Raw genomic sequence first — 26,052 nt, forward strand, 5'->3', positions numbered from 1 at the left:
GGCCTGAGCAAGGCAGAGAGAAGCCTGAATCTCTTACACAGCACAGAAGAAACGTTACCACTGACATACGGTTGCTCTGACACACTCAAGTATTCGTGATTAATAAAGAATGGTTCAAACAGGGAACTAATAGAAACAAATCTGCTGGTTAATTAGGGCAGCTACCTGGGACAGGCGAGATGTAGCTTCAGGTTCTCTGAGCTGTTTCCCATAAGCTAAAAGTAACCTCGAGCCATGAATTACTGCCCAGATGGGCTCTCCCAGCAGCAACTGCTGGCACCATCCCACCCTGCATAAGGAATTAGTGAGGACAGAAGGATGCAGCCCTTCAGCTCCCACCCTCCTGGCCCACCAGACTGCTCTGACACAGCTCTGCACTACTCTCAGGCTGGAGCACTCCTGCAATGCTTCAGGAAAGGGCTGAACGGGAAAGAAAATGAAGCCAACACAGGGCACACGCCTGAACCTTCCTATAGGTCTGCCTCTTGGTTTAAATATATTATTAACATTCTAGGCTCTGAGGACGTTATTAACATTTTTTACAAATGCTACCATGTTCCTTACCACCATTTAATTTACAAGCCACAATTTTCTACCCTTTATTCAAATATTATTTCAATGCTGCATATTTCAGACTCTTGGTTACTCTGGTGTTTTTTAATTATTATTTATTTTTAAACCACAGCTTCAAAAAACAATTCAGTAGGAAAAATATTAGTCACTGAGCATATTTCATGATGGCATGGATTATGTTCTTTAAAACCTAATGGAGCTTGTCCTGCCTTTCTTTCTGTACAAAACCATTTTTTTTTGCAAATTCACATAAGGTAAGAAGCATGCTGAGAGTGCTGTAGTCGTATTGTTTAATTTTCTAGGCAATGATACAACCTAAAGACATAGGACTGAACCACTCATCGATACACTATTGAAAACTGACACAAAATTAATGGGAAAACATTGCAAATGTTTACTACTTACGTTTAATATAAGAAGTGGGGTGGATGCTCTTTACTGGTGGGAAAAACACTTTTTGATCATTAGCTAGAAGATGGCATGTAAGTGCTTACGGTTAGTCTCCTCCAGCTCTCAAACAGCACAGACTATCGCTTCCTTCAAACCGACAGACCTGTGCCAATTCACGCCTGGGCCAAATGGTGCAGAGGCTGTTTCCCTTTACCTGCTGCAACGCCCTGTGGCTGCTATGCTTCCTATGAAAACCAGGGCACGAGGGGGTGATTTGCATTCTGATCAGCCTGGTCTGCAATGGAGGTGCGTGCCCAGACCTAGCATCAGGGAGCTGCTCCAAAGGCAAGTAGTGCAGACAGAACCTCATGACTGTCGTAGTCAGAGTTCGATAGAGAAGCAGAATTACAAGCTGACCTGCTTCGATCCCGCTGTGAATAAGGCCATATTACCAACCCAAAAAAACTATGAGGCTGATTTTAAAAGAATTTGATTTTTAAGTTTATAAGGGTGTATTTTCAAGATCCTATCCACAAGCAAAGCAACTAGAAAGACTTTATTTTGCAGTGAAAGTTATCATTTTCAGTCCTCAAATAACTACAGACCTTCTAAAGCTGAAATGTATATATTGTTAATTTCATAAAATGAAAAACCCAGTCAAAAGAGCTGACAACATAGTTTGATGACTGATTTATTGATTCAAGAATCCTTAATTATTCAATTAATCCCTAACTTCACTGAACATTTTGCTGAATTCTTTTTCAATTTGTTGTTAGTTTAAGTGATTTACCTTCATAGGCAAATTGTTCGGTTGCTCTTTACTGTCTGGAAGGAACATTTTAACGAGAGAATGATCAGCATGGGTTAAACTAAGAATAGAATAATGCCTAGAGGAATTTCCACCTGTGCTAAAAATAAGCATTAAATTCCCAGCTGTCTTTCAAATTCCATTCAAACTAGGATTTCACAAGCTGCAGCCAATAGACGCTTCAATTTTCTTACTGTCATCTACATCGTTATTTCCTTACTGCTTCTACACTGTGGTAGTATCTGTACACTCCTTGGAACTGATGTGCTCCCCAGCAGTGATGGGGTTGTACACATATGAGGAAAAAATGAAGTTCTAGCCCCAAATAACTTTGACTCTTGGTGGTATTTACTGGTTTAGTGCAACTCGAACTTGACAGAGAAATTACACTTGAATGCATGTCACAGTCATTTGTTACCAAAAAAGAGCTCCACATCGTGCGTATGACCCATGAAGGACATAGGTAGTCAGTCTTTTTGCTATGACTACCTTCTCTGCATTGTGTAAGCCTGCTCTGAAATTTTTGTAGATTTTAAAAACAGGATACAAGATCAATCTGAATGATGCATACAAATTGAAATGTGGGTAAACAGTTCTTCACCTTAATAGAAAAAAAATGTTTTTGGGTTTTTTGTTTTTTTTTGTTTGTTTGTTTGTTTTTTAAATCTACACTAAACAACTGATATCATATTGCTGGTCAGAGTATTAGACTTCTGGATTACAAGTGTATTTTGTTTATTTCAAAGTAAGTATGAAGTTTGTTTGAACTTCTCATAGAAATGCACCCACTAGGAGAATCTCAAGTATTTTTTTTTAGCAAATTTCTACATTTGGTACAATTTGCTTGAATTCCTACTTACAATCACTCAGCTTACTACGACATGGTACAAGTCTTTTGCAAAGATCTCTATCTGCCATGTCTACAGTGAGACTAATCACAGTACAATCTCTTTAGCATGTGACAATGTGTGTTTGTTTTTTTTTTTCTGATTGCTATACCCATTCTTTTGCATGCATAGACATGCCAATTACACTCTTACAGCTGAGCCTGCTCCTCACATCAGAAGATCTAGATTCTGTCCCTTGCTCTGCCACCAAGTTCTCGGTCAGCATGGGTAAGTCACTTTGAGAAACACCACCCCTGTGGACAGCCATGACACCCAATTGGATGATTAGGGCATCCATACTCTCTTACATTCTTTCAGTACAATTCTGCATGGTTGTTAGAGGTTACGAAACAGTAGCACTGCGTAGGATATAAATAGCAAAATCACTGGAGCATCATGCCTACTCGGGATGTATAGTTAATGACTAATGAAATCACGTCATGCTGTTCTTCAGACCATAGTAACATGTGGCACAATACAGTCTGATTAACCACGAGCACCTCTTCCATGTTCAAGAATGTGAGAACAGTATATTTCATTTCCATACTGTACGAATTCCTGAGTTTAACTTGGAGTTTTCACAGTTAGGCAAGAAAGACAGGAGCCTAAATCCCATTAATACTGAGTGTACAGAGACCTTTACCTTGGTTATCCCAATCCTTATTAGCAATGTCTTTAAACTGCATGGATAATGCTTTCAAAATACACCTGATAAACTCTTGAAATGCATTTAGGGTAAGGCTGAAAAGTCTCTTGGGGGAAAAAAAAAAAAGAAAAAAAGAAATGTGCATCTGATCACCTACCTATGCAGGTTCTACCATCAGGCCCCAGCTGCAGTCCTGGAGAAGGACAGCGGCAGCGCACTTCTCCTTTCAGCACATCACAGCCATACTGACAGTTTGCCATTGAGCAAGAAAGGGCATCTAGGGAAAAATAATTGAATGTGTTAGATAAGGGATCTGACCGGAACCAGAAAGTCACTGAAATCTTTGGAGAAGTAAGACACAGTATAAATATAATAGAAATGGAGAAACACCTGTAGAATTTGACAGGTATTCATTCATGCCTTAAAAGAGCAACTGCAAAAAAGAAAGACAAAAACCAAAACACCACAATTGTAGTAAGTTGTGTCATGGAAAGTCGCGCTCACGAAGAAAATAAATTCCATTGTGTACAATATCAACATTTCAAAATAGAAGTACCTTTAATTAAAGGTCATCTCTCCCCTTCCCTTTGTCCAGGCACTCAAAATATCTACTTTTATGTGATGAAGTAGGAACCTCATCTCCAGAGAGATGACAGTACAATTTTATACCAGTCAGACAACCAACATCTGCAGCTTTAATGATTTTACATTTATAAGGACATAATACAACAGAACTGCAGGTGTCTTGCTGCAATGAAAACAGCAAGCACTTGTCTCTGAAGGACAATTATCAGTGATTTACAGCATTGAAGAATGCTTCTGGGAAAACTTGTAATAAAACTAATAAAATCAAACTATCTGCTCGTTTTGTTCAGCCTAATTTCATTAGGAAAAAAAATAAAAAAAAGCAGCTCATTTTATGCAATTGCCTGATTTCAAGCAAGATTAATCTTTTACTGTAGGACTCATCTTAATTTCATAAAAGTTTCCCAGGGAAGCCCAAGCAGGGATCTTGAGGAGACTGCAAAAAGAAAGCAACAAGCCTTGCCGTACTGGAGCACGTTCCATCCGGCATCAGCATGTAGCCGTTCAGGCAGTAGCACTTGTAGCTGCCGTAGGTATTCATGCACCGGTGTTTGCATGGCCGGGGCTTCAGTCCACACTCGTTTAGATCTGCAACAAAGAGTACAAGGGAAGGGGACAAGAAACAAAAACATAGTGAGGATGTGTGAAAAGAAATACGAGATCAAATTCCTGGAGAAAGAAGGAAAAATGCGGCAATTAGCTTTTTAGATGCAGTCCAGCTGATAGCAAGTGTTCAGAACAAACTGCACGAAGCGCTGTTCAGTCCTCCTGCGAAGTGGAATATATTTTTCTGTTTCACAGATACCCTTTCAGAAAAATGATTTAAAAAAATCGCAGTACTAGCATTAAATTAAGCACTGACAGAAGTTTCATTAGCAAGTGTACAAGCTCAGGCTGCCCAGATCTTGCCACTATCCATGTTGATCTGATGACTTGGACCAGCCAGAACTCCAGAGGAGGAGAAAGAAAATTTCACTGCTGCAATCGCTATCGGCAAGTCTGATAGTGATTCAGTGATTTGTTATCATGCTTCAAAATTAGTTGCAGAGGAAGGCAGGAAAACCGATTTGAAGCCACTTAAAACAATCTCATGGAGAAAATGTTTTCCTTACCATCTACGAAATACTGAAAAAACTACCTGACACCAGTGATATTTGTCAAGGACTATGCCTAAGGGCTAATATTTCAGATTTACAATTTAATACAGAATTCATGACATAACTTGTAAATATTCAGCCCATGATTTTCATATCAGTTGACAGGGCTTCTAACAAGATTGATCTGGAAACCCTTCAGAATTCTCTCCCAAGAATATGTTAATTTTATTGGGTACAACGGAATAATTCTCCACAGAACTTAGTTATTTGTATATTGACAAGTAAGGATGAAAAAATAGGTGAACATAATAAATGTATTCACAAATCCAGCCAGCAAGTACTTAACTGAATTACGGGCCCTCATCTCCAGTATTGCATAAGGCTGCCTGGAGTGTTGTTACAGTAACAGAGAGAGTGGTATTTCCAGGAACTTTTCAAAGAGCCACCTCCACTATTAAACACATTCTCATGAAGTGTCACCAACGTAACCCAAAACCATCCTCAAGGATTTTGCTGGTACCTGTAAATGAGCACTCTACTCTGTCACGGTTGTTACCGAGAGCTCCAGAAGTGTTAGAAAATCAAAATCTATCATCTTCAGAGTTACTTTGTTTTCATCTTCATGGAGCCAAGGAAGAGCAAGCATCATCATATATGCCTCTCCCCACAACCCGTCTCCTAACTGATTTCATTTTCCAAGGCCTTGGGAAGGGCAGCAGGTTAAGGGATAAGGATACCTTCTGCTCCCTTCTGCTGGGACAGGGAAATGGTAAGGGATACAATTTTTCCCTTCTTCCTGCAAGAGTTCTGGAAAAGATTTTCCTAGGAAACCCGAAGGAGAATGTTCACTCCTACAGCTGCAAGGAAGACCAGGTGAATGTAGGCAGGACTTCAGAGAGGAAAAGCTGCCAAAATGAGGGCTGGACCTGTGCCCTGGAAATGAGGAGTGATGACCTTCTCTGCAGTCTTTCTGCAGAGCACACGTTGCAGAAACAGCATCCCCTTCAAACTCTCTCACTCTTCAGGAGGTTAAAAACATTTCTGGAGATGCTCGGAGAACATACTTCTCCCAGCAGGCACCAATACCAGAATCATAAAATGCACCTGCCGTGTTAGAGAGAAACAGCTGTAGAAGAGACGGACGTTTTCTACTGTGAAATCGGGACCTTCAGCTAAGAGTTCTGAGTATCAGTACAGTATGTGCACAGGCCAAACTGGAGAGCAGATGATGCTGATGCTGAAGGGGGAGGACAAGTTATTATTGTGAAAATCTTTATAGAAAAAAATTATATAAAATGCTTAATAATAAACTGGTAAAAGGTTGGATTTTGGGAGGCAAACTTCTCTAGGCAACACAAAAGGCTTTTTTTTTTTTGAATTCTGTAAAAATATTATCTGTTAAAGTATTAAAATTATTATTATTATTAAATAATATTATTATTAAATTATTAAATTAAATAGTATTATTATTAAATATTATAAAAATATTATTTCTGTAAAAATATCCTCCTGATAAATATTACAATTGCACTAACATATTTCCTACATATCCAAAACTTCTGTTAAAAAGTTATTACTAAATGGAATAATATTGCTAGAGTTTGACTTACAGTTCATGGAAGTATCTGCACTGAGCCTACACCACTGATTGAGGTTCAAGCTCAAGAATAATTTTGAATTAAGAAAAAGAGAATTTCTTAAGTCTAAAATACATACATTTTTCCTGCTTTGTACAAAACCCATTACTTCACAAAATAAATACATAACAGAGATAAGTATGAAATACTTTACTCGAAGTCGGGACAGGATGAGGAAAGTAATGCTGAAATGAAGCTGCAGGGCAGGATTTTAATAGTACCTGTATGATCTGCAAGTGGTTACATCCCACTGCACTTCAGCTCTAAGTTGAGAAACTCCCAAAGATGCTGCCTTTAAGAACTGTCTCTCACTTACACAGCTATTACCACAGATTCAGAGTTGCAAGATGTAAGTATTAATGGCTGTTCTCAGTTTAAAATCTGCCATCTTCCATGAAGTATAGATCACATTATAGCCCTTAAATAACTGGAGTCCCACAGTACTCTGAATGCTATGTAATTTGGTACAAAATATTCTTAGTACAGAAATGAAAGCTCAGGTGTTGACAAATAGATGACTATTAGTAACATACTCTGAGAATAAGCTGATCTGAAAAGGTAGATGCATCAACTGCATTAGGATATCACATCGCATGCATTTTGTTTGTGAAATTTTGACTAAATTATTTGTTCACTTCATTCTGTTTCTGCCTGTAAATAAATGCTGTCTGATCAGCTTTTTACTCCTTTGATTCAGAACTTAAAATACATGGCTGTGAATAAAATGCCTGCACCTTTAAACAGTCAGATTTTTTAACCTTGGTTGCCATCACAGAAGGCTAAGGTCACAAGGCATCAGAAATAAGCTGCTAGCACAGCTCCATGCTAAATCTAAAACTCATGTGTCATGGGTTTTCACTTCTGCCTTTGACATTAGCTATTGAGAGGATGACGTTTTTAAACTTATGGAGTCAGAAGAAATGCTGCTGTTCAGGAAAACACGTACTGGCAGCGCTCTGGCTCCTGAAAAGCAAAGCCAGCCTCCAAACTGGCTGTGTTAAAGCACACTGCTCAGCCCACTTTATTTTCCCCGAAGTGCAACTTGTCTTTTTCTCCTTTTCAGCAGCAAAGACAGGCACGTACTCTGAAAGCACACAGTGAGCACCACTCAGTTTCCAGCAGGCACACTTATTATATAATTACCGGTAGGTCTTCCTGGTTCTCTATAAAGGCCCGTGTGAACATGCTGACAGCTCCCTCCATCTACCCCCGTGCTCCCATAATCCGTGACAGCGTGCTTCCCGCAGAACAGTCCGGATATACTGCACGTGGATGGGGGAGCACTGAAACATTCCTGCTATTAATATACTCTATCTGCTTCAGATGTGTTTCTTGCTCCTTAAAGAAGGTCTCCTTTTTTCAAGAACAGGTTCAGGCTAATGTTAGCAGTCAAAAAGCCAGCTATAGCAACATACCTCTTGAACATATGCTGGTTTTAAAAAGGTCAGGTTACTTACCCAAAGATATTGATTGCATACTTCAAACAACACATATATAAAGATATCTCAGTACAAATGGCTATGCATCAAAAGAGGAAAAGAGAAAACATTAGAAGTTTCCTCTAAAGAAAAACAATTTGGAAACTAAAATGTATAAACTCAAATGTATAGATCAATTTTCGCACTGGAATTTAAAACATAAAGACCAACACTATTGAAGCGTTTAACAAGTTCCTTTAATTCCTTTGCAGGAATACACCACCCTGTTGGCACTACGGAAAGCAGGTCCATAACAGAAGCACAGGCAGCTGAGCACAAGTATTTCATTTTTGAAGAAAAGAAAGAAAAATGTGAATGCAAGGAAATGACAACATATCTGTGCTGGAAAATCCAGATGGGACTTCTCTGACAACTGCGTCGCACATGATCTTGGATAACGACCAGCTTTGACGCACACCCAACACTGGAGTGCATAAGCATATCTTCCTAGGAAGACACAGCACGCTCTGCTATTATCTTTAATTAGTTTCCGCAGTAGACTCCAACACTTGAACCTTCTCTCTGCATTTTTCTCCCTGTTAGCTAGCTTGAATCAGTAAACACAGAAGTCAAGTATTCGATACCAAGTCTACTCAGGCTGAGACAGAAGAAAGCCACTGACCAGAAACAAAGTCAAAAAATAATCTGTCGCCCATACTACAGAAAAGTAGGTCAGCTTTCATTCCCAGCAAGTATCAACACCCTACCACATTAAATGTCTTTATGACAGATTTGTGTCACTCTGAAGAGTTTTCCTCTCATCCCTTAGTCTGATTAATCGACAGCTGCCAAATGCAGAAGTTAACGATTCCCATTTTCTTCAACTTCTAGCCTTATATAAATCACAGTTTTGTCTTTATCTGACCTGATAAACATTTTCCTTCGTTCTCAGTTTACGAAGGAACTTAGAAATAAATTTAAAAGTGCAGGTCCTGAAAGAAGAGCAGGGGAAGGAAACAAAAGCAAGATACAACAGTGAGTAGAGTGGAGAGTCAAGCCCTTTCAGACTACAGGCATGCAGTATCAAGGAAATACAATCAGTTATTTGCTCTGCATGCTAATGACACGGCAGGTTCAGCTTTCGCATCACAGCCATCGGTCTGTCAGCCTCCAACCCCTTTGCAAGAAATTCTGTTATTGTTTCAAGCCGTGCAGGGAGAAGGAGCACGCCGCCTGAGATACGGGACCATCTCACCCCTTGAAGGTGTATTTCTTGCATGCTGATCCAGGGGGCGGAATAGACGCGCTTCACTGCTCTGAGCAGGCAGACTTGTATATGGTTGCTCATCTTCACAGGGTGGGAAGAAGGCATAATAAAAATGAAGTGACCAAATCTTTGTCATATGCATTACTTTATCAATAAGGGAAAAAAAAAAAAAAAAGAAAAGGAAAAAAAAGGCAATGACAGGAATTGCTTTACAAAAAATACAAAGAAGTAAACTTTTGCACTGTGTTCCTGGAACAAACAGAATAAGAAGATGAGAAGTTGCAGAACAGATGCTTTATATTCTTTATTTAAAGACAACCTTTTCCTACCCCAGGAAGTAACCTACACATGCTTCCAAACGCTAGTAAAAATTGCAAGTTTTCAACTGTTCATATTTGTCTGTGAATACAGATCTTATTGAAGAGTTGGTATTACTTTTCTGGTGAACACATTTTGTAAGAAGTACTAGTCCCCCTGTTACTACTATAAACTAGAGAGCTGGCAGAGGGTATTTTCTTTCAGAATGCTCAGCTTTTTTCTTAATTGGTTAGAGCTGTTAACCTGGGATTAAAAAGCTCGAAGGGAAACACTGAAGTCACTTAGATTTGAAAGCACTGTGGTGAGAGCGTTGTTATCTATTGTACAAAGTCACTGCAATAAATTGCTGACAATAGCAATGTAATAAGAAAGATGATCCTAATTCCTGAGTGACCTAAAGCGAGGTCTAGATTGCCACTGGAAAGGGACAAGCCTTCAGGCACCATCACACAGTCCAAGTTCAACAGTCCTGCTGTGAGGCTGCGTAGTTCTTTTGGGTTGATGCATGGAATACGGCTTTATCTTTGAGGCCCGTGCCTGTTCATCAGCACTCATACTCAAAGAATGTCTTTCACCAAGAATCTGAGCATACTTTAAAGCCCAATGCCACGCATATCTTAGAAAGACTTCCATCTCTGCAGAACTCCAACATTTCTTCTGCCAACACCCTTACTTCCTGTTATTACTAATTATTATTCTAGAACAGAAATGAGAAAGATATCCCCTAGACTGAACAGGAGAGCTGCTATATGAAGGTATAATAACACAGGTCACGCTTACCCTGTATGTAAGCGGGCTTCAGGAGATGCCCACACTTCTATTCCACCCAGCCATCCAGACTGTGCCATGCTCAGCCCCCCTCCCAGGCACACATTCAGATTTCCTCCCAGCAAAAGCAGACTCTGCATCAACTGTGCACATTCGGGTCTCATCTTAATGTGGAATTAGCACGTGGCAAGAATGCATACCCTGGCCCCAGGAACAGCCATGTAATGTAGAACAGATGTAGGCTGTAGTCACCTGAACTGATGTACCTTTGGGACAACACCATCAGCAGGCATCTCAGAAATCTCGTGGACGTATGTCATGGCAACTTTGTCACCAATAGCATGCAAGAATATTTGATCAATACTGGCTAAAAGACTTACTTTAATCATTTATCACATTTTTCTGTCTTTGGCATTTAATGGAAAGTGAATAGTTCAAGCCTACGTAGTCCACCAATTTGCACAGCATTCTTCTGATATTGATAAAGCAATCAATACATATAAAAATGGTTACACATACATGTAACAACAGCACTGTTTTCTGAAAGAGTTCCAGACTGACCAAAACATGCATAGAATAAAATCATATAATCCTATCCTTTACAATCAGTCCAGAGTAAAGGGAAAAGGAGATAAAATAACTTGATGGATGACAAAAGAAATGAATCTTCAAATAATAGTTTTTTGAAAGATTAGTAAATCTGAAAACAAACATACATCTATTTTGAAAGAACACAATTCAATATAAAATCAACACACCAAAAGAAGGTTAGCAACACCAGGGCACATTTTTAAACAAACAAAACATTTTAGTTCTTCAGGTAAGATTATTCTACCATACATCCTAAGCACTGTCAGAAAACATGAACATTTTCTGTAGGCTGGAACAAACGAAAAAGAGAAGTGTCTTAATGAGATAACTGTGTATGCGAACAAGTCTTAGGCATCAAAATCTAATTCTGTATTACAATTTTGCTTTATGCTATGTGATCCTTATACTGCTACATGTTTTAATAATCAATTTTTGGCAAAAAAAAACAAACAATGAAACTAAGGTGATAATTCAATAAGATAACATTTCATCTTTCCAACTTTTATTTACACAATGCAGTTTATTGCTAGCTACCTAGTTCAGGATTAGAAACACAAAAATGAGAACGAATCCCGGAAATTGTTTTTAATTAAAGAAATATTATTTCACTATCCAAACCTGAGCATTGTGACCTCATGAAATAACAGCTCTGAACACAAGATTACCAAATTACCTGATTCAGATTCAGGGCAGCAGGTAGATACATACTTGATGTTAATCACATTAATTTCACCTGAACAAAAGCAATTGCTTTCCTTGGATCATCCCACTGCAGATGCCATTTTCTCCACAAACATAAGCCCCGTATCAGAAAACTACAGCAGTAACAGGGCTGGTGTATGAGCTTGTTACCCTCTGCCTGCAGGCAACACACACAGCATTCGTGGGGGTGGGAGTCAACAATACCTCTGTGATTTCACAAAGAAATTCTCTTTCTTTGACTTCACTTTCTTACCTTGATTGCAGGTTTTTCCAGTGTATCCCGGGTGGCACTTGCACTTGTTTGGCCCAACGCATTCACCATGTTTGCACCCTGGCTGGCATATAGCTGCAAACAGAAGAACACTCATTACTCTTCCATTCCAGTCCCGACTGACAGTGCATTACTTTAAAACAAATGGCAATGACCTAACAAAAATTGTACCATTTATGTTCCTCCCTTAAGCATCATTATGTGTCTCAAATACCACTGTTCAAACAACAGATGCACATTCAAAAATAATTGCCACCCCAATACACGTGGGAAGAACGAGATCCTCATTAGTATTCTATTTTTGTACAGCAGGAGGTTGTGCTCTTTCCAGGATATTAAACTCTTTTAGTACCTCATCAGCTAGCAGACAGCATGCCTTCACTTGTGCTGCGTGTTTGTGTGCTGTGATTCACGTCACTACATTTGGTAAAGCTCGAATATGCCCTGGCTATACAGGAATGTGTGCATCAATGTCATAGCTGACATGCAAACTGAGCCACAGTTCAGTCACCAGTAGCAGCAGTACAGGTCCTAGTATTCACAGGTTTCTTCTGAGACTTCTAAGCAACATCCTTTGTCCACTTACTAACAAATGTTTTGCCTGAATCTGTCCCTCTCAGGTGTTTGGATTATGGCATGGGAATTACTTTTGTTTTTCTTCTTTTGGAGAAAAAAATGGACTGGGTAAAAGCAAAAGCAACACTATAATATGCTGCTTTATCACTGCATGCATCCAAGTCACTTCCACTCAGAACATTTCATGCATTTATTACCAATCCTGCTGTACAGATACACTCACAGAATGTGAATTTATGTTCTATTTGCTTCCAAAGTCAAGTTTGCCAGGTAATTTCTAATTCCCCAGATGGAGCACAAATACAGAACTCCATGAAGCAATAGTTATGAAACCATCTTTGGTACCTCCCTCAACATAACACAAATAAAATGCTTAAACTTTTAAAATAACATAAGCACTGCTTTTGAAGAAACATAAGAATTCATCCACAAATTTATTTCTACTGAGCTAGGATTATTTCTTAGATGCTAACAGGAATATTTACAGAGTGCTAGGAATCCTGCATAACTCTGGAAACCATTTCATAGCTGAAAATTTTAGACAACATTTCCAAGCTTTTTTTACTAAACTTATTGTTTCAACCTAGTGGAAAACTGAAATATTTAATAAGCTCTAAAATTATGTTTATCATTCTGTGACAGAATGCAGATGTACAATTCTAGTGAGCTTACTGCTTAAGCAAGACAGACACAAATTAGAAAGAAATCAGAGGGTGGCATAACTCAAGTACTCTGTAATTAGGAGTTATTATTTACCCTGGCTTTACATTCATTTTCTAAGCTAACAGTATCATTTGGAATTTGCAAAGTAACTAACTAAACCCAGCTGTAATATTCATTAATCTGACAACAGCCTATATCGTAAAATTGAATGTATTAAGGATCTAATTTAATAGAAATCTGTCAGAATGCACTCACAAATGCAGCTTGCATTATAGCCAGGCTGTTCAACAGGGTTGAATTAAACAAAATTAAAACAGAAACAAGAGATTAGTTATGGTTATGAAAAAACTATGCAAATACATCTCTGATGTTCTAAAACCTTTTCCATAAGATGCAAAGCTTCCAGAATCAGCAGTTCCCACAACTGCATCCACAGAAGCAACTGTTAGCACAGAATGAGCTTGCTCCAGTTTCAGGACTGCATTTGTCCTCTACTATTATCAGGGCATTTTTTTTTTGTTTAAATATTATACATATATGAACAGTCATATCCCGAGAACACAAGGCTTTGTTTTCAATCTTTAGCACTGCTCTTTGTGGATCTTCCTAACACTGCTGCAGTTTCTTCTGTAAATCTGTCTTTAGGAACATCTTAAAAGACAACAGAGTGGGATGTTTTTAGTTACTGCAAAAGCTTTTTTCCTATAAACACTGGTCAGAAACAAAGAAACAGAAACATCACCCAATTAGAGAAAGTGGCTGTAGTAGTTTAGTAGACTGCTAAATGTTCTGTTTCAAAAAGTGTGCCCTCGGGTGATGGGCAGACAACTGAAGAACAACTGATATATCATGAAAAACTTCTAGAGCATTGTAGTTGGAAACAATTACTGTTTTTTTAATCATTAGTCATAAACAGGAAAAAAAAAAAATATATGTCCACTGCATTAGGAACTCATTTAGACCCAGTGACTCTCGTCTTCCTGACATCATCGGCCCTGGTCTAACTAGAGGTAATAATGGCAAAATGAAGACTATGAAGACCAAGTCCATGCCTTTGAAGTCACCAGGGAAAAAACAAAAAGATGTGATTAAACTAGTGTAGAAACAAAAATGACTACCAATATGTTTTCCATGAGATTTCAACCATCCTTTAAAACAAATCCGTATTGTGAAGTGGGACACAGGTAGGTGGTAATTAGTCTTTTAAAAACACAGAGCACCATGAGGTCAGTTTGGTATGAAGTGTTACAGTTCCCTAAATGAACCTGTGGCAACTTTAGTTTAGCTGACATTAAAAAGTCTTAGTGCCCCCTTAAATGTATAAAGCATACATTAGTAGCAGCTCAGACTGAGAAAAAAGATCTTACACTTAAAGACAAAAAGCCTTATACAATTTAGAAATGGAAATTTTTCATCTAACTCAGAAGGTCTGGTATCTTTGTACTAGACCAAAAATTATGTAGCAGCATTAATAAATAATTATAATTATGAATAATTAGCTATTAGCATTAATTAAATGTCTAAAGCAAATGATATAGAACAACTATCTACAGCTAGAAGACACAGGCTATGTTACTAAATCAAACAATGGGATCTGTGGCATCCTCAAGAAATCATTAGTTCGATACGCCTCAATCAACTTAGCCCCATACTAGGGTTCCATTTGCACAAAGTCAATAATGAAATCCAGGTATAAAACCAGACCTGAGCCTGACTTTCAGCATTTCATTTAATAGCAGGCAATTATTTCAGTTCTCAGGTAGATCTCTAGACATAAGTGAAATAGGTTGATGTAACTTGTTTTTTGTTTGTTTTTGTTTGTTTTTTTTTATTTTTCCAATCTTTTATTTTCTTGCATAATTCCAGGTACTCTGCTCACACATGAATAGACTGAGTGCATCAAATTTTTAATACAATTAGACTCGTAAAGAGTGAAAAATAGCATCTCCCAAACTAATATTCTCTGTATCTTGACGTGTAAAAGATGCAGAGACCCCCACAATCAACCAAAATAAACGGAACATTATTTCCCTCAGATCAACTCAAACTCATAATGACTGTTTTAAAAAGACTGAAATAAGCCATGTCCATGGACTTCAGACTGCTACTTGACCTAATTTCCTTACTGGCCAAGGAGGAAATGTTGACATTGAAGAGCTACACCAGGCTGACAAAGTTACACTCTTACAGGCTTACAACAATAATGTCCAAAAGACAAGGGTCTGGAGAGGTTACCAAAGAGAAGCAAACTAGTCTTTATAATAGCAAATGTTTTAAACAAAAGCTAAGAGGACTTCGGTATGCTTGTTGTATAGACAAGCTTGCCACTGAAAACAAGATTGCTAATTTATTATTGATGCTGATTCAACAAAGTTGGAACATTTCTCCAAGAAGTCCTCTCTGAAAGCATTTAAACGGGCACTCCTATAGGATAGTAATGTGGATTGAGATGGAAAGAAATCCTAAGCACAGCTATCTTCATAGTCAACTGTTGCTTATTTATCTAGGCCAGAAAATAAACTACAACTAAACTTTGCATTTCACTTTGTTGCCTGGTTCATTCAGGAGATATCAAAAAATGAACACTGCTCTCGTGATCGTTCATTTCAGTCTGAACACTTTAAATCATTTTTTGAGCCAGATACGAAGATTTGCTCTGCCTCAGTTCCCACTGACTTCAATGGGAGTCAAGGATGTATGTATCCTAAAGACTTTTATCTGGCCATAAATCTAACCAAGTACCTATTTTGATGGTTGGCAAGAACTATTTTTTCCTCCAAAATAAGATAAATACTGTGCATTTTAAGTTTCACGTAAATTTCAGGACAAATTAAACTTCCTGTAAAAATAACGGAGAGAATTGAAACATGAATGAACGGTTTGGGTTTAGGGTCAGAGTATTTTTCAAGTGTGGGAGAAAAAGAATTTCTGGTGAAATGCACATGCTGTCAGCATGTGTTACACTTGTGTAAAAGCTAGAAGCCACCCATCTTTCCAGCCACTACTAACAGCTGGTGGTGTCTAAGCATGACTAAATCACTCTGAATTATTATTTTTTAATTGCTGTGCAAGTATACAAAGCGAAAAATACATTCAATTAATTCGCTATTGAACAGCAATGTTCAGGGTTTGGGTTTTTTTGTTGTTGTGTGCTTGTTGGGTGATTTTTTTTTGTTTGCTTGTTTGTTCCATCTGTATATTCTCCCTGCAGACAGTTCGCTCACTCTCTGGAAGTTTCCCTAAGGTTTTGTCAGCTCTGCACTAAACCAGCCACCTTTCGAGGGCAGTGGTGTCTGCTGTCACCTCTATTCCCTCCCATCTACAACTGTGATGTTAACGATTTACTACTCTATTACCAAGCACTGCTTGGTGGAGTCCTAACCAGACAGTTGTACTGCCTGGTTCCTACCTAACTCCTCCTCAATTGTGGTCAACAGTAGAAATTCCTGAGCTTCCTTAGTGGAGTTATCTTTACCAATATAACTCCATCTGGTTTTCCAACACTTCTAGCTGTCTTCCATCAAAAATAACCTTATGTATAATTCTCTGAGACATTCCCAAATACTACTTTTCTTTTTCTCTGCTTTGCCTCTAAATTTGTTCCATAATAGTTATTTCTGATTTCACATGCCTTCTTTCTTGAGCGATGCCCACAAGAGGGTTTCATTGACAGAAGTTGCCCTCAGAGTCTTTAGTTGCTCTTTCTGCATCCCTCCACTCAAATCTGCCTCAAAATGCCAGATGTTCAATCTGTCCTTGAATGTATTTTCAGCTCTGAAGTCTAAGAGTGCTTAAGAATATCTGCATTTGAAACTGTATTGATCACCTGTCTTGCTTCTGTCCTCTCTTCCCAAGTAACATATAGACCCTGATTTATTCTGACCCTAAATCCCAGTTCCTTAAAACTCAGTTTGCCCAAACACAGAAAGCAATTAAAGTATCAGCCCAGAGATTATTACACACCATTGACCTTCACAAAACTCTACTGGATTCTCTTACGCAGACGAATGCAGAACAGGCTTCCAGTCTTAAGATCACTACTTATGTTCCCACAGTGCCAACTTAAAAACTAGACTTGCACGTTGGTGAAACAAACTTTCTTCCGTGCTCCCTCCTTCACGTGAAACTGTCTTCCTTTTTCCTGTGGCGTTAGCAGACCTGAAGTTCAATAATTCTCTGCCTCAAAGCCAACTTCAGCTAGTGTCTGCCTACTTCTATTTAGTCTTTGTAACTCAACCTGCTTCTCCCACAGGTATAGGTAGCAGTGTCGTAAACACACAGTAAAATAAACCTACGTCATTCACAGTTGTTTTGATCTAGAGATTCCTCCAAGGTATGAGCTAACTCGCACAATAAATCACTGGAGCTCTTTCAAAGTTACATGTTTCTTTTTTTCTCTGCCACACACAAATGCAGAAGAATGCATAAAGCTTAACGTACCACACAGGTATCAGTAGGGGCTACAGATGTGTGATTACCATAACTCACATTACAGAATTACTTCTGAAAAAACTGCTTCCCAGGTAAGTGTGCTCGCAGTCACAACATGCATCTCTGAAGAGTTTCATAAGCTTGATTAGGGTAACTGGGGTTTAACTTTCAGATAATTTCATATGCAAAACATTCCTTAATCTAGTTTTTGAAAGACAAAAAACGTCCTTGACCAACTTCAGTAACCAGAGACTGACGATACCGTCAGATAAATTGGCAGTAAATAATGCCTGAGTATTTTTCAAAAAGTGATTTGCATTTATTTGTAGCATTCATGGTAACACGTTAAATAGCACGCAGGAGCTTCTACCTGAAGCATATAGTGCTGTTAAGTAAGCGGCTCCTAATTTTACATGCAGAACTACTACCTTTGCCTGCATAAATCAGTTACTCAATTTGCACATATGATTGTGGTAATGGCACATTAACATGACAAACTGCAACCAGAGGGGGCTGGCTATTCACGCAGTGAATTCTTTGCTTGCTGCCAAATGTGTTTCTCAACTGCATATGCAAATCCAGACCCAGGTTCACGAGTGCCTTGCTATTAAGAACAGCGCTTAAAAGTACACACAATTTAAGCTTGGGTAACGCTGAAATCAAAGGGATTTAATGAAGTCAGTGAAAGTTAATCTAATGCTTATGCACTTAAACACTTTTTAAACGTCAGTGAAAAATCTATCTAACACAATGCAAGTTAGGAAAGCAAGAAATATTTCATGTTTTGTCATGCTTTTCATGTTTGCGTTTCCACTGGCTCATGACACCTCCTTAAAGAACTGCACTTTATCATCTCAAAAGCATGGTTGTTACCTGAATCTTTCCGTGTGTGTACTGAACTCTAGCTGGTAGAAGCAGGCTACCACGGGTGTCACTATGTGCGGTGGCAGAATAGAAATGGTGCCCTAGTGCTATTTTGGTGATAGCAATATAACGCCCAGTGGCTTCAGTGGAGTAACCTCTGTATCACGGTAACACAGTTGACTTTTATGCCCAGATGAACAGCCGATTGCTTTGCTCCCCTTCTGAAGACCGGTGCTCCCACCACAGGGATAAGCAAACAACACATATCAATTCTTAAGCAGCAAGCGCTACATCCCTGAGGATTAATCTAAACTGATTTCATTTTGCTCTAATGTGCCAGGCCGTACACTGCTGTAGACCAGGGGCCGTGACATTTCCCTGTTGTGGGAATGCCAGCCTGTAGTGGAGGTGCAAAGCAGACAACAGGGGGGCAGTAAGTGCTTCAGCCATCCCAAACTAACCTCCCACTGCACAATTCAATGCTGGGAAAGCAAAATCAGGCCTCGGAAATCTGGCAGCTTGTAAAGGTGATGCTGGGAGTATAAACAACTTTCAGGAGAGAAAAAACATTGCTTGGAGTTTGAGAATAAAATAAAGAAAAAGGATAAGAGAAAGAGAAAAAGGGAAGCGTGCAATAGGTTAGAAAATAAGATTCTCATTAGATAGGTGACTGGGATAAATAAAAACAAAAAAAACCACCCTTTTCATTTCCTTCCACCCTCATCTTCCCCAAATCAGTGTTTTAAAAGAGAGAGAGAGAGAGAAAGAAAGAAAGAAAGAAAGAGGGGAAAAAAAGAAAATCTACATCTTCTTGTCATGTATTATAGTTTTCATAAACTTATGACTTAGAGGCCATAACTCCAAGTCATAATCTTGCCAAAATTATTTCAAGAAATATGTTCAGCTAACCTTTGGGCTGGCACCTTAGGCTGGCTATTCTCTGCCTTAAGACGTAGAAAGCTGCAAAACAAATATCCAAAAAAAAGAAAATCCAGCTTTTTTTTTTTTTTTTTTTCCTGTAAGGAGGATGGACTTGGCTGGGGCTTTTATCAACTTGTTACATTCCTGGAGACTTACACACATTCAACATTCAGAGCTTTTCTGAAATAAAAAAAAATTCTGGTACACATTTAAAAATGGAAATACCTTACATCAGACTTTCATTATGAGAATTAGCAAACACATTCTGATATATGAGAGTAATTCAATATAATGACGTGATGCTATTCTTATTCAGTCAACTAAGGAGCTACATTTTGTCATGTTTCATAGGGTACATAGTTGTAAAAATTCTCATGTTTCACAATTTATGTTCCATGTTTCCATCAACAGAGCATAAATGTTTTTTCTTAAAGAGACAGTATCCTTTCATTTAAATACGTGTACATTTTCAATGCTGCATCTCCACAAAACAAACGTAAAGGGTTGCATCTAGATGCTAATTTGAGAATAATTAAAATTACACCCATTTTAAAGTATCTGAACATCTGCAACCAATAAATACGGTGTCGTATAAATTTACTGGTCATTTTTATAATGTTTGAATTTTCAATGTCAGCTAAATTAAAACTAATGCTTGAAGACCTTTCCAGCTCTTACTACCATATGAAACTAAATACACTACAGAAGTTAAATAAGATGGAAACAGAGATTTATGTTTCGGGCTCATATTCAATCAATTTACTTGCCAATAAAATGAAAGGTAGCAGCACAGCTTGTTAGGCTACATAACCTTATTATAAAAGACGGGGACTTAGGCAACAGTAGCTCTTTGTATTTTACGTAATGTGTGTCCAACACTTAAAGGTTTGCTGTGACTGCAACTTTTATCAATTTAAAACAGTTTTCAACAGAAAGTCCCTTAGTGTTTATTATAGCGGAGGAGGTTCCCCAGGTTACTGATGGACTTTGAGAGAAGCTTCACATGCAAATATGATCAAATCATATTACTGGTGATATTTCCCTGGGACAAACTGGACTGTAAAACTACAATTCTATGCAGGAGGGATGCAATGGGGGAGTGTAAAAGGATACTGTATCTTTAACATAGCAAAGTCATAACTGTTTAAGACCATAAAGCTTCTAAAGTGAACACAAAAACTGAATAAAAATAGCAAAACCTCATTTTATTTTCTTGCATGACAGTATTAAAGTGGTAGTGCAATTCTGTATAAATGTCTTTTCTTTGAAAAATATGTAAAGATGCACAAAGTTACTGGTAATACCGTAAGATCTGTGCATGGCAATACTCATTAAACATTGCCAACACGATGTGTTAATGTAGACTATGTTCTCACAACCACAAATTTAGTAACAAAATTCTTGCTGGATTTAAGGAGGCTTAAGCCAGTGGGCCAAACCCCTGGAAGCCATTACTGTCAAGGTTCATTATTGACAAAATCATGGTTTTATTTTGCTAAAGATTTGTGCGGCTTGGACCATACAGAATTGCCATTTCCACTTAAAGCATCGTTACGTACAAGAAACACAAGTCCTAAGCAACTCATGGCCTCTTCTCCCATTGATGTATGAGATGATTTATATGAGTAAACTCCCACCAACACTACTGTTGGTTATACAAAATCTCCTTCTAGGCATCAATGAGAGCACAACCACCTCTTCCCCCTGCCCCTCCCCACCGCCTTGCATCTCTGTAAATAGGTGGCACAGCACGGATAAACAGTCTTTAAACTCATTAAGACAGAAGCAGAAGCAAATACAGTGCAGATTTCTCCACAACAGTTGCAAGAAGGCAGCAGCATGCACAATTTCCAGCAAAGCATCTGGTTATGCCTGCATCGGCTATTTCAGCTTGTACAAGCTCCCCCCTCTTTCTCGCAGGTCACTCAAGAACTTCCTGCAGCAACATGCATTTCACTAGGCTGGACTAAATCTAAATGCTAATCTGACATCTTCCAATCGACATTTCTTAACGGCACAATGCTTAGACAAGGTGTAAACTGATGGCTTGACTTCTATTTTTACTAATGGGCTATTGGACTGTATAGTTTCTTGACTGCTCTGTCCCTGGGCTTTCAAAATTCATTGTGGTTTTATTGTAAGGCGGTGGGAAACTGCTTTGCTGACCTATTCTGGCTCTGTTCTAGGGAGAGAAGACTCAAACCTCAGCATAGGCAGATAACCAGACTGAGTTACAACAGATGGACTCTCTAAAAGAGCACACTCATCTTCTTGATCCCTTTTCAGGATAGGCTTTATTGACTTTGTTAATGTTTAAGGAGAATTCAACAATGAAATGTAATCAAATAACAGCACTATTTGTTAAATCCATGTTCAGTGGGATTTTATTCCTGTTAAACATCTATTGCTGGTCAAACTTTCTGTCCACTGGACAAACTCTCAGAGTACCCCTGTTGACCTCAACAGTCATGCAGACTCATGCCAACAGAGGATCTGACAGTAAGTCAGCATCAGTTTATAGAAGCTGTAGATCCAAGCTTCTATTTTGTACATGTGTGAATGCAGGAAAAGAAACCACATTCACCATTGCCTCCAGCAAAGGAGTTGTCCAAACTGTAACCCAGAACAAGAATTCGAGTAGTTTTCCATTGTTTTTCTTAAAAATCTTACTCAACTTTTTAACGCTATGTTAAAGAAGTAGTATTTCTTTCTGCCAGGTCTTATTTAATAAAATGAGTTTAGTTCTTGGCTGTTAAACTGCAGGTGAATTTGTGAAGCAAAAGGCAGCTTACATCTTTAGTTCAGCTTGACTACATATAACTAGCACACAAATGACTTACAAACAGACATGCAGCCAAGTACAAAGCAGGTGTATTTTGTCCATGAAAGGCATACACACGTGGAAATATATTTATTTTTTATAGCTTCTGAAAGAGCTACAGCACTTCTTGTAAGCCAGCTAAAAGCAAGGCAGGTAGGCCACTAGTTCTAGGAATGACTTTCAAGGAACCCAGACAGATCAGTGGCAAAAACATCCATGAAGAACTAAGATGTTTCCAACAGCCCCTAGCACAGCTTCTTGGAAACTAAAGGGAAGAACTTATACTGAAGAACAAAAAGTATCACATTCCTTCTCACATACACCTCTGCATGAAATCAATGTCTCTATTATCCCGTATTTTAGTTTCCTGATGTGCTAACCAGGTTCCAGAGTCCAGCACTAAGTGTGTGTGTGTGTGTGGTGTATGTGTGTGCATTCCCAGCTCATTTCTCTACAGTGGACTGGCAGCCAGGGTCAGTTGAGCAGTAGTCCAAGGATTTTCCTGCTGTTTGGCCCACCTCTGACCTGGAAGACGCTTGGACAACAAAGGCCCGGATTATCCTGCCCTTGAGAAACACTCAGGGAGAGAGCCATCCCTACAGAAAACTGTCACAGACATTGATTAGGGAGACGAGATGATGGGCTTCAGCAGACCTCCTAGACTACAGCGGCTAGAATACTGAAATTACCAAGGACTGGTTTTTATTCTGAAGTTGACATTTCTCATCTGTCTCAAAGAACGTGAGCTTCAGCCCTACCACTGCTGGAAATTCTCTTCACCCGGGTGTTTCAAACCATGAAAATTACTGTTGACTAACACATTAAAAAAAAAAAAAGTTGAATTAACTTCCCAAGGCATTTTTTTTCTGCTGCTGTGGGGGAAAAGTGCATTTGTACAAGATACGTACAACGATACATGTCCCAGTTTGGTTTTCCCCTACCCATCCGTATATTTTAAATGGGTGCTGGGTTATTTTATAACAGGCATTTTATTGACATATTATTTTTCGTACAAGTAGGCTTTTGTGTGATTACTCCCACTTACTGCTATTACCTCCACTACTATTTATGAAGGTACAAGTAAATCCCACCAGCTGGGCAACAATACGAGATTTTTGGACTAATTTCAATGGGGAAATTTAACACCTGACTTTAACGCACTGATGACGTAAGTCCGATGGTGTACAGAATCAGCTCTACCAATGATGATGTTTCTTCACATGAACTAAGAGTTGTTGCTCAAACAAATTGCTGCTGCCTCCAAATAAGCCTTTTTACGCACCAGGTTTAATCAATAAACCCGATCAAAATCTCAGAAAGGCTACTCAATTATGTCATAGAATATATGCACCGTTCTAATTCTAGTTTAGGCCAGCAAATAAGTGTAGATGTTTTTTCAATTTACAAGGACTTAGAAAACCCAGTGAATTTATTTGAGATATATTTGTTCAGCACCTTTGAAAATATGGCTATATTTATATCAATCTAAAAATTGATCTAGCTGCCTAAACACAGATCTCACTTGGTGTTCATAACCCACAGGAAGAAAAAATCCAACATGTTTCAAAATTTTTCATTATTTCAGTTGGAGGGACACCTTCTAACTGCATTTGCTGAAGCTGCAAAGAGCATTTGGGAAGGCAATTTTATGTCACCATAGAGACAGTATTTCTATGAGCTGTTACAGCTGATACTGACAGGCTTTGGGAGTGAGTTAGAGATCAGATCTACATGCACTTCCTTACACGTACAAGTCTTGACTGGTATAATTTATTAACGGGAGAGAGGATGTTTTAAAGGTAGAGTATAAATTGAAGGAGGGGCCTGATTTTGACTTCTTCCTGCATGTTTATAAGAGTGAAAAAGACAGCTGAGTTATGCTGACTTATGTTACTAAGCAGCACTAAGCACAGTTACGCTGTATGTACACCCATACGTCAAAGGGACATAAAGGGAATTACTCCAGGCTTCACCAAAGCAAGTTTGGCTAGCACGATTTGGTTTCCATTTGCAACTTTACAGATGGGTTACAGATCACGAGCGTGGCATTACCATGGCTTAATTAATGAGTTACCACTTGTCAGCTGAGCCACACTCCTATCCTGTTAGAGCTGCTGTACACAGACTTAATCCTCCTTCACAGTTAAACCATCACCTTAAACCATGCGGCTGCTCTAAGCTAACAATTTTCTCCTCAATAGCCGTGGGCATGAGGCAGGCCCACGCGTGCCTGGTGGAGCAGCTAGCACGGCTCAGCTGGGCAGCAGGAAGTGTGTCCAAGTGTGTTTGCAACTGCTCGCCTGTGGCTCATCACGGCTCAGAGGCCATGCGGTAACTCTGTAATCTGGGACAACTCCGCCACGTATCAGGCCTCTAATCTTGCTACCCTTCAGCACAGCTTTCACCTTACATTTGCTCTTGGTAGGATAAGCTCAAAAGCGATTGGGGCATATGCAGCAGATCATGAATGACTAAACAGGTGAGAGTGCAAATGTGCTGCAACACTTGCAGGTATAACAAGGATGATTCAAACCGCTTAGTTTGATTATAGCAGTTCAATCCCACTAATAAAAAGCTCAGCATTGTTGCCTAAATATTTACCACTTCATTTTTGGACTCATTTTTAAACTGGGTCTCACTAATCATTTTTAAGTCTGATTCTATACTTATTTTCATTGCATAAATACTATTTATTCTAGAAATGGCAAAGGAAACATATACCTAGCAAAGAAAGTCTAAAATTTATGCCATTCATCTTTGGGACAGGAATGAGAGGCTTGCCTTTCCCCATAGAGCAGGAGAAACAACTGTGTACTTGGATTTCTGGAAAACTTTCAGCGATATCCCTTTGTACAGTAAAACACTCAAGGCTGCCTTTGAGGCCAGGAATGCCGCCTTGCGTGTGAGGTTAATCCTTCACACTGAATGCCACATTCCCAAGGTGGAGAGCTGACTACAGATTTTCTATTTGGCTGCCAGCACTAGGAAGATTCACTTTCATTTAGTGTAATCTCCCACTCTGTGATATGACTGGAATTTTCACCACCCACAACTGGGGCAGACTTCCTTGCTTTATTTTTCTAAGAGCTTGGCTCCCATTTCAGAACTAGAATGAGCAGCTAAGTTTTGAGTAAGGTCTTCACCCAGATGTCTAGGACTCCTCTAAAATAGCAAGTTCGGATTAAAAAAATCTCAGCACCCGGGTGAAAAAAAATGGAAAAAAAAAAGATATTTATACACCTAAATGACAACTGTATTCCTGTCAAAGTCTGGTCCTGGCTACTGGAGATGACCACATAAAATCCATCTCTGCACCCCTTGGAAAAGTGCATGGAGGACAAATCTGTAAATAATGAACTTAAGCACCATAGAAGGAGATGAGAATTCACTTAGCTTTAGCCTTAAAAAAGGAACATTTATGGTACCTGAAAAAGTTGGAAATCACTACAAGTGACCTTACTGAGAAAATTCAAAGACTAAAAAATAATAAATAAATAAAAAGACTCTCTGGATGTTATGTCTCAGTTTTGATTTTTAGTTATGATTTTTTTGCTAGTATCACTTTATGCTATTCCCATCTCCCAAGACTACAAAAACTGCAACTCCAAATCAGATTTTGTAACAGCGAGAATTTAAAGGACAAGTACACCTGTAGTTGACTTCCAGCTAAATGTGAGTTTAAAATTATGGTCATAACACAGGAGAGGACTTGTCTAAGTAAAAGGCCACAATTAGACCTTTTCTTTTTTTTTGTTTTTGTTTTTTTTCAGTGCAAATTATTGATACTTGTCAGATAAGTCTTCGTAGCCTCAAACATT

The 26,052-nt window shown here is 38.7% G+C and overlaps 1 protein-coding gene across 5 annotated transcripts in view; it reads right to left on the reverse strand.

The window, feature by feature from the left end:
• Nucleotides 1–26,052, reverse strand: part of NPNT (nephronectin) — a 66,490-nt gene that overhangs the window by 22,710 nt on the left and 17,728 nt on the right. For 3 of the 5 annotated variants that reach the window (XM_083835534.1, XM_083835533.1, XM_083835531.1), the window contains 4 exons: nt 19,402–19,452; nt 11,941–12,033; nt 4,358–4,477; nt 3,462–3,581 (listed from right to left, as the gene is read on the reverse strand). In XM_083835534.1, coding sequence (XP_083691660.1) covers nt 3,462–3,581; nt 4,358–4,477; nt 11,941–12,033; nt 19,402–19,452 — 384 coding nt within the window. The remainder of the gene's footprint in view (nt 1–3,461; nt 3,582–4,357; nt 4,478–11,940; nt 12,034–19,401; nt 19,453–26,052) is intronic. The other 2 variants (XM_083835535.1, XM_083835532.1) reach the window with 1 other exon arrangement.

This window comes from Anser anser (genome assembly GCF_964211835.1).
Source record: "Anser anser genome assembly, chromosome: 4".
NCBI lineage: Eukaryota > Metazoa > Chordata > Aves > Anseriformes > Anatidae > Anser > Anser anser.